The following is a 15,371-nucleotide window of genomic DNA, read 5'->3' on the forward strand; positions in this document are numbered from 1 at the left end:
GTGTCTATGACAGCCACACAGGTGAAGGTGAATCGAGCTCTTTCTGTTCTCCCCGTGCCCTTTGACCTGCCATTGGTGGCAGATCCCACCCACACGGTGACTGTGTCTCCTCCTGCAGCTCATATTGGCCCGGGTCCTGTGCAGATGAGATTGATCTCATATGAGCTGAGAGAAGGACAGGTACAGCAGTTCACACTAATGTCATTGACAGTCTTAATCAGTCTTGAATCATAATCATCTCTCGCTTACATCTCTTTCCTTGTCCTCACATAAGCTCAAGCATGAACTTTTCAGTTATATTTTGAATTCTCTTTTCTTCAAAGAGAGTCAATTTTCCAATCTACATGCTCTTATCTTGTCAAAAAAAAAAAAAAAAATATGCACAGATAGTGAGGAATGAATAAAAGCACCGGCAGTCGTAATGCGCTGTGCTTAGCTAAATAAAGTGGTTGAGCTTGACTCTTTCTCCTTTTTATCCTTTACTTAAACCCCTTTAATTCCTTATATACCTCTCGGTATCACGGGAGGACTTGAATTGGATGCAATGTAGATGACTTAGATGTAATGGTGTTTAAAAAAAGCCTACTTGACTTTGCTTCACACCCTTTGAACTCCTATTGATCCAGCTGCAGCATAAACATGTTTAAGAGCCGCACGTCTGTAGCGTTTAATTACTCGTCTCTTGTCTAAATGAGAGTTTTTGCCTTTGTGTGGGGCACAGAGCTTCAAAGATATTCAAAATAAGTATTGTTCAGAAGTTGTGTTGTAATTAATTAATCTTTTAAAATTTTAATTATGTTGTTCTTTATTGTTACGGTGGTTATAATCCATTTGTGTTTTCAGGACAGTGAGAAATTACTAGCACTGTGTCGCTCCGAGGGGAACGCGATATCTCTTTCTTTGGGCCTGAAGACGAAGCGCAGTCCTCCTTCCCCATGGCTGGTCTTGCACTTCCACGGAGGAGGATTTGTGGCACAGACTTCCAAATCACATGAGGTATATTTTTTCTCTTTCTCCTTATATTTTCCATACACCACCTTTTTCATCCTAACTTGTTTCATAGCATTCAGAATGTGGAATAGTGTGATTTAAAAAATAAATAAATAAATAATTGACATCTTTTAAGCCAACTAATCGATTAATCGAAAAATGAATCGGCCAACTAATCGATTATCAAAATAATCATTAGTTGCAGCCCTACTATATTTAATATATGATAAAAAAAAAAGAGACAGTCTCACAGTTCTTTACTAATGTGATAACAATGTAAGCCGGTAAAAAGATAATTGCAATTTTTTTATTTCTCAATTCCAACTTTTATTATCAAAATTGCATAATTGTGATACAAGCTCGCAAATCAGATATTTAGATATTTAGATATTCAAATCAGATAGTTTTATCTCGCAATTCTGACTTTTCCCCTCTCAATTCCAATTTGTATCTCGCAATTCTAGTTTTTCCCTCGCAATTCCAAGTTTGTAGGTTGCAATTCTGTCTTTTTCCCTTGCAATTCCGAGTTTGTATTTCTCAATTCAGACTTTTTTTCCTTGCAATTCCAAGTTTATATCTCGGAATTCTGACCATTTTCCTTGCACTTCCGAGTTGTATCTCAGAATTCTGACTTCTTTCTTCACAATTCTTTGCAATTCCGATTCTTTGCAATTTGTATCTTGGATTCCTGAATGATTTTCTTGCAAATTCGAGTTTGTATGTTGCAATTCTGAGTTCGTATCTCGGAACTCTGACTTTTTCCCCTACAAATGCAAGTTTGTATCTCACAATTCCGAAATGTATCTCGGAATTCTGTATTTTTTTTCTTACAAATGCGAGTTTGTATCTCACAATTCTGACTTTTTCCCCCTGTAATTCTGAGTTTGTGTCTCGCAATTCTGACTCTTTTTTTCAACAATTCCGAGTTTGTATCTTGCAATTCTGACTCTTTTTTTCTTCACAAATCCGAGTTTGTATCTCCCAGTTCTGACTTTTCTTGCAAATGCAAGTTTGTATTTTGCAATTCGGACTTTTTTCCTTGCAATTCAGAGTTTGTATCTTGCAATTCTGAATCTTATTCCTCGCAATTCTGAGTTTGTATCTTGCAATTCTGAATCTTATTCCTCGCAATTCTGAGTTTGTATCTTGCTATTTTGACCTTTTTTCTCTCAATTCTAATTTGTATCTCACAATTCTGACTTTTTTCACTCTCAATTCCGAGTTTGTATCTTGCAATTCAAACTTTTTTCTCGCAAATTGGAGTTTCTATCTCTCAATTCAGATTTTTTCTCGAAATTCTGAGTTTGTATTTTGGAATTCTGATTTTTCCCCTCACAATTCTGAGTTAGTATATCGCAATTCTAACCTTTTTCCTTGCAAATAAAAGTTTGTGTCTCGTAATTTTGACTTAGGTATCCATAGTTGAAGAAAAACCAAGATACTACAGTATACATCATAATGATAAGTTGCTCATGAGATGTTTCTTTAAATTTTGAATACTTTATTACTTCAGACATTTACTGCAGTCACCCAGGGTCCCACCTCTATGTCTGAGCATTCATTTTGTGGTTTTAAATAGTGCCTCTTCTGTTGAGTATTATGCAGAGCAGCTTCTTGGCAAGCGGAATAAGATATTGGTCATTGCGTTCAGTTGTGTCCAGTCTCTTGTGCAAAGTATGAGACTGCTACTCTGTTAAAGTATCATATCTCTCATGCAAAATTCACCTTCACATAAACACTCACCAGCGGGAGCCTGCGTTCTCGACAATGCATTAGCTGCTTGAACGAGCGCCACTCAACAATGGACACGTTGATATGAGATGTAACTGGCAGTCAGAGCAACATGTTTTGACGCCTGTCAGCACACATTAGGTCTTTTAAACTACAAAACAAAACTGAGAGAGGGAGAATGAGGAAAAAAATGGTAAAGAGACTGAAATATCTGAGAAGAAATATGTTCATTCCGTAAGTGTTTTCTCTTACGTAAATGCATGGTGAGGTGCTGTCAGGCGTGTATTCGGGGTGACAGAAGCTACTTGAAGTCAACATTTAGTGTTGAGGACCATAATTCAGGCTCTTTTCAGCAGTGCAGCCACACTGAACCTCTGTTTTAAAGGTGGAAACTACAGGATGTCAGGATTCAGAGAGGAATTAGGGGTGAGACCTGGGAAAGCAGTTCAGGATTTGAAAATGTGGATCTTTGCCATCAGTCCGCAATGCTAGAAATACTTTGTTAACACACCCTTGAAATACAGCCATAATAAGAAGTCATAATAATAATGTACACTATCCACCTCATTCTTTAACACGGAAGTAAGCCAATTGGTGAGAATTCTGGTTCATTATTAAAAAGCTATACAACGTGCATTAAATGGTAAAACTGTTTTCACTACAAAAAAGTGTGTGTTTATAATTAAGATAATACTTAAAAATATTATGGTAATCTGGGTATTTTTGCTTACTGAATGCTGCGTATTTGGACATACTACATATTTGCTGTGACCCTGGACCACAAAACCAGTCTTAAGTAGCACGAGTATATTTGTAGCAACAGCCAAAAATACATTGCATGGGTCAAAATGATTGATTTCTCTTTTATGCTAAAAATTATTAAGATATTAAGTAAAAATCATGTTTCATGAACATATCTTTGAACAAGGCAGTTTCCTAGCGTAAATTTATTAAAACTAAATGTTTGTTCAGTAATATGCATTGCTAAGAACTTTATTAATTTTATATATTAAATATTATTTATTTTTTGCACCCTCAGATTCCTGATTTTCAAATAGTTGTATCTCGACCAAATATTGTCCTATCCTAACAAACCATACATCAATGGAAAGCTTTCAGATGATGTATAAATCTCAGTTTCATAAAATAGACCCTTATGACTGGTTTTGTGGTCCAGGGTCACATTTAATGTGGTATTGAGGATTGGGGCCCATCGGTTAAGAGAGTAAATTAAGGTAAACATAGTCAACATGATCTGGAAATTGTAACCAATTTTTCTTCCCTATTGTGATGTATTTCTGACTGAAACAGACTAGCATTCTATAAAATATATAAAGAATTGTCAATTTTGACATTAAACCAAACAAATACCAAACCATAAAGTAAGAAAAACAAAAGGAAGAAAGAACTAAACCTGGAAATCCTGGTATTGATTTTCTAGATTGCCTATAAATTCCAAACCCTAAAAATGTAGCAGTTTTGATTCTTCATTTCTGTCTCTCTCTCTCTCTTTCTTACCCTCCAGCCGTATCTGAGGAGCTGGTCTCAAGACCTGAATGCCCCCGTCCTTTCGGTGGACTATTCTTTGGCCCCTGAAGCTCCGTTTCCTCGGGCTTTGGAGGAATGTTTTTACGCCTACTGCTGGGCCATCAAGAACCACAACCTGCTAGGTGAGAGAAACAGCCCTGTCTTTAAACTTCCTGATTACATATTATCAAAGACTATAGAATACCCAAGACATGTCACTTGTGTAGTTTTGAATGGGGAAAAATGCAACGCTCATTATGGCCGCGAAGCCCCGCCTTCTTAGTGAAAGAGCCAATCGTTGATTAGAAAAGTCAGCGCGTCACTGCAGCTGCCGTTAGAAGTCCCGGTTGCTATAGAAACAATCGGCGCTCTAAAGCCTCGTTCAGACTGTCAGCCCAAATCCGATTTGTATGCAAATCCGATTGAAATCCGATCATAGTTAGGTAGTCTGAACAGCAACGAACTACATGAAATCTGATTTGGTCAAATCCGTTTCGAGCTTCATTCGTATGTGGTTTGGAATCCTATTCAAATCGGATTTCTGCTTTTTCACGTTTTCATGCCACATAAAACGTAAACACGGCAGACGTTTTTGTGGAAAACATAACAAAAGTCTTTGCAGAAACAAGCTTGTGTTGCGAACTGCAAATCAAGCGGGAAAAGACAATATACAGCTAGTATACGCACCTCTTTGAGTTTTGATACCAGTAGAGACGGCAGCACAGAATAATGTCGCACATTCCAGCTTCCTGCGTTTCTGCCGCTGCTTTAGAAGACAAAATATAATCCAGCGCGACGGCAACGTTGTCATATCGCAAGACAGCATCTATATTGCAAACTGTAATGCTGTTATTGTTTTTAGCGTTGGCATAATAATGCAACGGCATTGCCATAGAAACCAACGCACATTCCGTAAAACGAAAGAACGCTTATGGACACACAAATCGGATTTGAACAGTTGCGATATGACTGTGTGGACAGTCAGTTGTTCAAATCTGATTCCATCCAGATCTAGACAAAATCGGATTTGGGCTGACAGTCTGAACGAGGCTTTAGACGTGCGCTCAGTACTGCGCATGCGCACTGGCTCATCTAGCCGGAAAAATAAGCGTTTTTTCACGCTATTGGAGCACAAGGAACCATATTTATGAGGCAGTTCTTGTTGGATTTCTTTGAAGATTTAAAATATGAAATTTAATCGTAAGCTTGGTGAACAGTTTTGGAGACTTTGATATTTCCCCATTCAAACAGATAGGAGCTGCACTTGTATGCCCGAGAGGCGTTTCAAAGATGGCCGCCGAGTGACATGACTTGCCTTAAAGGGACTTTGATATTATGTAAGGAATAATTGACGACGGGCCGTAGAATTCTTAAAAAATAATGCACACCCGAGGTGGTGATGCGGTCACGACGCGAAGCAGAGTGGCCGTTCCACCTCGGGTGTGCATTATTTTCGTCGAATTCTACGGCCCGAAGTCAATTATTCCGCTTATACTACAGTTACCACACTTCAAGACATCGATCAAATTATATATTTGAAGACATTCGTCCGTTTTTTTATCCTTAAAATGCTATCGTGAGTAGGATTAATTTCTTACGCAGCTCATATAACAGCTTCGTTGCTAGTTCCAAAACGTCATTTTAGACCTAGTAACGACGCTTGGGCCGTTGATAGCAAAATAATGCAGTTGAAAATGAGGTTTAGACGGACCAACAGACAAGCAGACGGACAGAAAGAGAGGGGGGAGAGAGTAAATTACCTCTCTCAAGTCTGTGTCTCTCTCAAAGGTGATCGTCTCTACTAACAGTTAAACTTTAAGTCCATTTTCTTCAAGACCACGCCGTTGTTACCTCGCTTGTGAGAACTGTCATGTCGTTTTTAAGTTGTTAATCGTCAGAGCAGCGCTAACAACATTAGCGTGTATGCTAACGTGAGTGCTAACTGTATGTGTGTGCCTCTGTGAGTGAGAAAGAGCGAGAAATAGAGTTTGTGCTTTCCGTACATAATAAAACGTAATATTGTGGAAAAATTGTGGACATAATCTGTCGTTTTTATCCTGTTGTTTACCGTATTTATTAGTTTGGCCAGTGTCACTGTAGCTTTTGGTTATTTTGCTGTTTTGGGCTGAAAGGACATTTGAAATAACTGAAATCGTGTGGCGATTGTGGTCAAAAGCTGCCTGGAACTACATTCGCCGTGCGTTTCCCTGAAAATAATGCACACTTCTAGAACGTTCGCCAGCCAATCAGATTCAAGCATTCAACGGCCCTGTAGTATAACAGTGATTAATGTTTGTTTCTTATAAATAATTTTTTTCCATATTGTGACATACATTGGAGTGTAACGGCCAGTGTTGGGGAAAGTTAATTACTTTTAAAAGTAATGCATAAAATATTGCTTTACTCCCTGAAAAAAGTAACTAATTACATTACTTAGTTACTTTTTATGGAAAGTTACTTTTAAAATCTGGGCAGGTCTGGCTTGTTTGTTTTAAATATAAAAAGCTCTATTTTTGGCAAATGTAAAAGCCCTTTCAAACTAAAAGTGAAATGAATAAGCCTTATGGACCATTTACGCAATGTTTTTAGCCAAAAACAGGAAACTTTTTATGTGTTTTAAGTGTTCATTTACACGACAGCGGCATTTTAGGGACTGAAAACATATAATTTTGAAAACGGGTTTCAAAGTGCAGGTTTTTTTAAAAACGCCACCGTTATAATTTCCGTTGGCTAAACGCCTGATGCATAAGGCACACTTGTATAGTTAAGGTATAGAATTTTGTGAGGTCATGCGTGTGCGTAGTACGTGTTACTTATGTAGACGTGCTGTACGTGTCAATTTTAAAGGCAAGCGTGAACAAATAGCGCTAACAAATAACTACTGGCCTGGCATACGTAATACAGAGTTTTTGACAGTTTTCGTGGATTTGTGTAAACGCGAGTCGTTTTGAAAATGTTGTGTATATGTAAAACTTTTTTAAAATGCAAGAGAAAAACGTTTCAGTTTTGACTACATCGTTGTCATATGAACGTAGCATCAAGCTGAAAGAAAAGTAAATTCTCAGTAGAACACAGGAAAAGAAAGTTCAACAATAAAAAAATGCACAAATGTTTATCTGAAGTAATTTTTGCTTATTAGTATAGGTAAATTAGATAATTAAAGGTCAGCAGCAGCACTGGTTAATAAAACGGGATTAAATAAAGGATATTGTGTTATTTACTCACAGACTTACTCCCGAGTTCTCTTAACATGGGGACAGGAGAGCTGTCAGTCAATAAATGGGAAAACAAAGTAACAGGCGTTTCTTATTTAAGAAAGTTACTCAGATATTTTCTTGTAAATTAAAAAGTAATGTGTTACTAGAAAAAGTAATCTGATTATGTAACTTGTAATGCTTTACCCCTAAAACTGGTAACAGCTTTAAAAAAAAAAAAAAAAAAATATTGGGTGAGATGTTGGAGATTGGAAGTTCCAGTTGACATTTTGATTAAATATTGTGAGGGGAAAAAAGAAAAGTATTCAATAATGAATTGTTCAAATTAAGATCATACATGCATTTATAAAATAGGGCGAATTTCTATTTCATGCTGATTTTAAGCTTTTATACACTATTCTTGTATGACTTTATGCATTATACAGTGTTAAATAACCACACGTTCATAGTTTACTTTCAGTGGAAGGTGGCAGCACTTGTCAACACTATTTTTGCAAAAATCTTGCTGCTTTGTCATGCAAGACTGCTGTCTTTTTTGAGGTTGACATTTACCCATCGGAGGTGACATAACCTGCTTTCCAAGCCACTTTTTTTAAATAAAAAGAAAGAAAGAAAAAGGAGCTCCATCCAGAATGCCAGATCAAAGCTATTTTATTTCATCAATTTAATTTTGTTATTTTTATGACCACTTTAATGAAACACTGAATACAATGTTTACAGTAATTGCATCATCCATCTCCCAGACTGCTTTTTAAATAATGAATAGGGTTTTTTTTCAAGATTGTGTCATTCAGCCACTTGATTAGTCCTTAAGAAAACTGATTAAGGTACAAGACAAGTGAAATCGGCCGACTTGACGATCTGTCATACTGTTGTGCTGTGCTGGTGTCAAGATCCCACAGGGAACAAAGACGGCTATTGAAACTCAGCTCACACTCGGTCTGACTACAGCAGCGTAAACATATTCATCATTCAGTGTTCTCTCACCTGTGCTATCTATCTCAGGATCATGACGCGGATCACGCGCCGCTAATAATTCTCTTTGGGTGTCTTTGGTGCGAAAACCTCACCAGAGTGCCTCAGATCAACGACCTCATTTGAAGTTGAAAATTATAGTGTGTATTTGTCTTCTTGATTCTCTAAGTCATTTTTATTTGATCTATTGCGCACTTCATTTTCTGCTCCATTCCTTCCTAAATCTCTTCTGTTGGCTCTTTTCCTTCTCAGGTTGGACTGGTGAGCGTGTGTGTTTGGCTGGTGACAGTGCAGGAGGAAACCTGTGTGTGACCGTGTCGATGCGGGCCGCTGCTCATGGCGTGCGCATGCCGGATGGCATCGTCGCCGCGTACCCCGCCACCTTGCTCACCGTGTACGCCTCGCCATCCCGCCTGCTCTCCCTCATGGACCCTCTATTGCCCCTCAGTGTGCTCTCACGCTGCCTCAGTGCTTATGCAGGTCAGTCTGGAGCCGTAATAGGATTTTATGACAAATAGTGCTGTGTTGTGACTTGGGTTATTAGCGAGCTGGAACGGTCAGGTCCGATGCGTAATTTATCGCTGGTAAAAGTTTAGCATATTCGCAATTTAAGGAGTGTAGACACCTTAATGATGATGAATGATTTCAACAAGTAAAGTTAAGTGAAGCCACACACGTCAGGAATAGATTAATAGGCTTGTATTTTGTTATAAATGAATCGATTAGTAGTGTTTTCAATCATAGTAATGTAAAGTCAAATCGGTAGCCCACGGTTTGTATTTTCTTTCCTTTGCAGGTGAACTATAGCAATATTGTTGTTGTGTTAAAGAAGTACTGGATATTATTTTCTATCTCTCTTCTGTTCTAATTCTTAATCTTTTGTCAGCCTGTTTTCTTTAAATTAGCACAGGTTTTATATTTCTTTTGTATTCAAAAATTGAGGTTCATTAACTCAGATCAGTGGGCCTATTATCTATCAGTTATAAAAACAATTTAAAAAAACCTGTGCTAAATGAAAGAAAACAAGTTGATAAAAAGATTAAAAAAAGCATTTTTTGTAGGCTCAAGTGTAACAAGGTGGAGAAAAAAATCATATTACCAAAAACAAAAAAAGGATTTACAATTAATATTATAATTTGTTTACCAGATTACCAAAAATAACCCCCTTAAAACTACCAAACATTTTATTATTAATAGATTTTTTTATTATTAATAGAACAACATTTTTTGGTTGTACCTTTTCGGTCATTTTTAGTTCAATGTGGTAACATTGTCTGGAAAAATAAAATCCTCTCCAGATCAAAATAACTAAAACACAACATGAATCAAAATATATAATATTTCGTGAAATTGTAAAATGTGTCCCTGGACCACAAAACCAGTCAAAAGGTTTTGTTTTTTTTTTTAAATTGAGATTTATACATCATCTGAAAGCTGAATAAATAAGCTTTCCAATGATGTATGGTTTGTTAGGATAGGACAATTTAGCCGAGATACAACTATTTGAAAGTCTGGAATCTGAGGGTGCAAAAAAAACTAAATATTGAGAAAATGACCTTAAAAGTTGTCCAAATTAAGTTCTTAGCAATGCATATTACTAATCAAAAAGTTTTGATATATTTATGGTAGGAAATGTACTAAATATCTTCATGAAACATGATCTTTACTTCATATCCCAATGATTTTTGGCATAAAATGTATCATTTTGACCCATACAATGTATTTTTGGCTAATGCTACAAATATACCTGTGCTATTTATCACTGGTTTTGTGGTCCAGGGTCACATATCAGAATTTCTCAGCATTTGGTTTTTTGCCTTTTTGCTGTAATGACAGCTGTACAAGTTTTTTTTTTTTTTTGTACAAATTTATTCTCATGCATGTCTCAAACTTTACTTTTGACTATTTTCCTTTCTTTCTTTTTTAATTTAATTTAGGTTGTTTGTTTGTTTGTTTTGATTCCCACAGTTTCAATTTGGAATTTGGACCCCCTACTGTATGTTATTTACTTTTTCTTCTTTGTCCTTCTCTGCTGTGTGTAGGCACAGATCCACAGGTGGAGAAGCAGGTGGAGAAGGTGAGCACTTTGAGCATGGTGAGGAGAGATACTGCCCTGCTGCTCCGAGACTTCAAACAGGGAGCCTCCAACTGGATCCATTCTCTGCTGGACAGAGGGAGTGCAGGTACTCGTATATGACTGAGATATATTGTATTTTCAAACTCATTGTGCTGAGTGTCTAAGTGACGTTTATCAATGTGTCTTTTTATGATTATAACCCCTCCACACACTGATGATGATGCCTTTGTAATAGCGCAGCTGGCTAATTATTTGATCAGTTTTAATTAGATTTAAATTAACGCATACGAAGCCCTCATAGCACTCTCCTTTGCTTCATATAATTGGCTCCATGGTGATAATTGCCATTTGTTCAGAGCTATATGTGGTAGCTTCTCTCCCTGCTGAAAAAACCAGCTAAAACCAGCCTAGGCTGGTTGGCTGGTATTAGCTGGTTTAAGCTGGTTTAAGCTGGAAGTAGCTGGTTTTAGCTGGTCTCCCAGCCTGGCCAGGCTGGTCAGGCTGGTTTTAGCTGGTGGTTTTCCAGCCTGACCAGCTAAGACCAGCCTGACCAGCCTGGCCAGGCTGGAAAAATGGCCAAAACCCCTCTAAAACCAGCCTGGCGACCAGCTATGACCAGCTAAAACCAGCCAACCAGCCTAGGCTGGTTTTAGCTGTTTTTTTCACCAGGGCTAACTCACTCTCCAGCCTGTGGAACGTGACCCATAGATGGTGTTGTGGAAAGTGGTAGTTCTGAAGCTTTTGAATAGAGGCCCCAGTTCAATCTGCATCCGTCATCTAAGCAGGCTGATTAATCATACCTGGAAGTCTAATGTATAGACATTGGGGAATTGCCTATGGTGCCGCAACCTCATTCCTCCTGCTTCTCTCCACAGCTGTCACTTGCGTATTAACTGCTTCTAACTTGACAATCCTTTGACCTTTAATGATCTTCTCCGTAGTACTCCATCACCAGTAGTTTAACCCCGTCTCCCCTGCTTTGATTGGTTGCTGCCATTCTGATGATGATGATGATGAGCAGTGTCTGGTTTCCTTCATTGATCATTGTTTTCCAACATGATGCTTGGAATTGAGGTTCATCAGACCAGAGAATCTTGTTTCTCACAGTCTGAGGGCCTTGTAGGTGCTTTTTTGCAAATTCCAAGTGTGTTTTCATGTGTCTTCACTGAGGAGAGGATTGAGTCTTGCCACACCTCCATAAAGCCCAGATCGGTGGAGTGTTGCAGTAATGTTTGTCCTTCTGTAGGTTTCTCCTATCTCCACATATGATCATGGAGCTCCACTAGAGTGACCATTAGGTTCTTGGTCACCAGTCTAACCAAAGCCCTTCTCCATCAATTGCTCAGTTTGGTCTGGAGGCCAGCTCTAGGGGAGTCCTGGTTGTTACAAACTTCTTTCATTGAGGGTAATGGAGACTACATGCTTCTGTAAATCTACAACGCAGCAGATTTTTTTCTGAACTATTGTTTCAGAGCTCTGCAGGCAGTTTTTTGACTTCAGGGCTTGGTTTTCGCTCTGATATGCATTTTCAGCTGTTACATCTTTTATTGAGACGTGTGTGCCTTTCCAAATCATACCCATTCAATTGAGTTTATCTACAATCAATATGAATTACTCCTGAGCTACATTTCAACTGTCTTATGCAACGGAATCATTTCAGTTCTTTATTTCAATAAATTTGCAAAGATGTTAAAAACAACGTTTTTTTGCTTTGACAGTATGATGTATGGAGTGTAGATTGATGTGGAGAAAAAAAGTAATTTAAAGCAGTTTAACATGAGGCAGCAATAAAACAAAATGTGAAGGTGTATGAATACTTTCACAAGGCACTGTAACTAATGTTAACTAATGAAACTTATTGTAAAGTGTTTCCAAAATTACAATAAAATTCTATACTATACTAAAACCAACCGTTTTAAATGCTACAATTTAGGCATCACAACATTACAATGTATATTGTAGATTTGCTAAAGATTACAATCTGATTTGATCATTCGTTGTTGTTTTTTTTTTTAAATGAACTTCAAGTGAGTTTTAGATGATGCAAAGGTAATCTAAATATCATATTGGCTGATGGCTGATATGGTACCAGTATATTTCGCATTTCTCACACAATTGTCGCAAATGCTCAGCTCTGATTGTCTCTGCATTTTTATTCTTTCTCAGTTCATTTTTATTGCGTTTTTGATTGCGTAGTCGCACAGCTGAACTGAAAAGCTGAAAATATCCATCTCAAACAAAGCTCTTTGTAATGGCTTCACATACTCTGTTGTGCCAAATGCCCGTCGGTTTAAAGTCAATGGTTTAAATGGACTACTATCAACCGCAGATCTCATATCATTTGAGTTCATTAGCTCACACAGAGAGAGAAAGAGTAGGCTGTGCAGGATGTCAATGCGGTGTGGCTAAAAGGCATCATTAGTGTGGTGTGTCACACAACACAAAGCTTTCTAATTGCCTCATGATGACCATGAATTCATTATTCACTATACTAACATTGCTGAGAATAGTTTTGCACAAGATTATGGCTATGAGCGATACAGCTGTGTTGTGGCTGGTGCGTCTGTCAGTTGTATGTTTATGTCTTTTTTGTATTTTTTGTATAGTTTAAAAGGGCCTAATATTTTCCTGGGTGTCTGTTTAATGCCACACACACACTCTTCACATCAGCCAGTCACATGCCTTACCTCTCCCTGGCAACTGTTTCCTCGCCAACAGCCTCCACCAATGTCTGTGTGAGGGTCTTTATAAACCCCCACCCCTTGTGCTTAAAATTGCTACCCTCTGCCCATTTGTACTCCTTTCTTTACTTTCTCATATTGCCTTTTGTCATATTTGCATTCTGTATGGGTCCAGGGATTTCTTTTTTTTCCAGTTTATTCTTAACTCTCTGGTTGTGTTCGGATTCCTGTCACACCTTTGGTGTTCCTGCTCAAAAATGACCGGACTCAAAACAACTGCTTATAAATATCTTATTTTGCTATATTATCACCAAATATTGGAATACATTTTTTGTCAACTTGTTTTCTTTCATTTAGGACTGGTTTTTTGTTTCTGTTTGCATATGATTAGTCATAGGCCTTATTTATTTGAGAGTAGGTACCTCATTTTGTGGAGAAAAAAAAAAAAAATGTATGAATAATTTTCACAATATTAAACAAAAAAAAAAATACAAATTTGCTCTGTTTAGCACACTAATGTGCTTTAATGTTTAATTAAGAAGTTTGCTTTTAAATGCTTTTATTTTGTACAAAATTGCAAAGTCATACTTGTGGTGTTCCCGGTCAAAAATGACCGGACTCCAAACAATTGCTTATAAGTCTCTCATTATGCTATATTATCACCAAATATTGGATTCAGTCTTTTTGTCAACTTGTTTTCTTTCATTTAGGACTGGTTTTGGGTTTCTATTTCTATCTGATTATTCATAGGCCTCATTTATCTGAGAGAAGTTACCTCGTTTTTTGAGTGAAAACTAAATTTTATTAATAATTTTCACAATATTAAACAAAAAATCTTAAAAATGTGCACTGTTTCTTACACTAGTGTGCTTTAATGTTAATCAGGAAGTTCGCTTTTAAATGCTTTTATTTTGTACAAAATAGCAAGAAGTCACACTTGGGGTATTCCCGGTTAAAAATGACCAGACTCCAAACTATTGCTTAGAAATCTCTCATTATGCTATATTATCACCAAATACTGGATTCTATCTTTTTGTCAACTTGTTTTTTTTAGAGGCCAAGTACCAAAGGTGCGGTGGCACCTATTGAAATTGTTAGAATTCTTCTTCTTATTCTTCTTCTTCCGCTGTTGAAGTCTATGGTAGCCCATAGAACCACTTGCGGGTAAGTTGTGAAAAGTGGCACATTGATAGATCTGAAATGTCACCATAGCCAATTTGGAGTCTCTAACTCAAATTCTCTAGTGCCATCACTTGTTCAAAGTTTCACTTTCTTTTTGCTAATAACTTTTGAACGTAAGGTTTAGTTTTTTCCTATTTTTAAATCTTTGAAAAAACTACTTTTTTGAAATCGACCCGTACGGTTTATCTGATTTTCTCCAAAATTGGCTCAGATCATCTTTAGACCATGCTGGCAAAAAGTTATGGAATTTAAGATTTTCTGTCAAACCGTTCTCAAATAATGTGCAAACAAATTTTATGAAAAGCGCACAAAAATGGATGTGACATATTTGCACCAAATTTTGAATGTGACCACGGCACATCAATTTGATAATACCGCCACCTATTAGTCAAGAGTAATAAACCATTCATTAACCATTAATTATGAAATTTCCAAAAATGCTAATAAATTTTGATTGCATTAGCCTATTGTAATGAAAGTCAAAATATTCCTTGGGTCATGTCAACAATATAGATACCAATTATACCATAGTTGGCCAAACTTACTGTCCACCATACTGATTTATGTTGAAAACCTACTTTTTCAAACTCTTCCTAGACCGTTCATCCGATTTTCACCAAAATCGTGTCAGATCATCTTCAGACTGTGCATCATAGGCCTCATTTATCTGAAAGTAGGCACCTCGTTTTTTGAGTGAAAAAAGCATTTTTTATTAATAATTTTCACAATATGAGATTAATATTATTTTTTTTAATTTGCAGTTTATCACACTAGTCGTCACCTTAGAATTATAAGGTTCTATCTGCATTCTGAGCACTTTTGAGATATTGAGCTTCAAAGTTTTTGCGTTCCATAGACTTCTGTAGATAGAACCATTTTTGTTTTCTAAAAAAGAAGGCCCAAAATGTACACAGCTTACAAAAGAAACATCAAATAATGTAAATAAGTTGTAAGAATAAGAATATGTGAATAACTCAATTTTGACAAAAATGT

The 15,371-nt window shown here is 37.0% G+C and overlaps 1 protein-coding gene across 1 annotated transcript in view; it reads left to right on the forward strand.

The window, feature by feature from the left end:
- LOC141342511 (hormone-sensitive lipase-like) overlaps nucleotides 1–15,371 on the forward strand; it is a 25,394-nt gene continuing 10,023 nt past the window's right edge. The window contains exons 1-5 of the mRNA XM_073846971.1: nucleotides 1–180; nucleotides 844–996; nucleotides 4,247–4,391; nucleotides 8,691–8,918; nucleotides 10,481–10,621. Coding sequence (XP_073703072.1) covers nucleotides 7–180; nucleotides 844–996; nucleotides 4,247–4,391; nucleotides 8,691–8,918; nucleotides 10,481–10,621 — 841 coding nt within the window. The 5' untranslated portion in view covers nucleotides 1–6. The remainder of the gene's footprint in view (nucleotides 181–843; nucleotides 997–4,246; nucleotides 4,392–8,690; nucleotides 8,919–10,480; nucleotides 10,622–15,371) is intronic.

The sequence above is a fragment of the Garra rufa genome, chromosome 9 (genome assembly GCF_049309525.1).
Source record: "Garra rufa chromosome 9, GarRuf1.0, whole genome shotgun sequence".
NCBI classification, from domain to species: domain Eukaryota; kingdom Metazoa; phylum Chordata; class Actinopteri; order Cypriniformes; family Cyprinidae; genus Garra; species Garra rufa.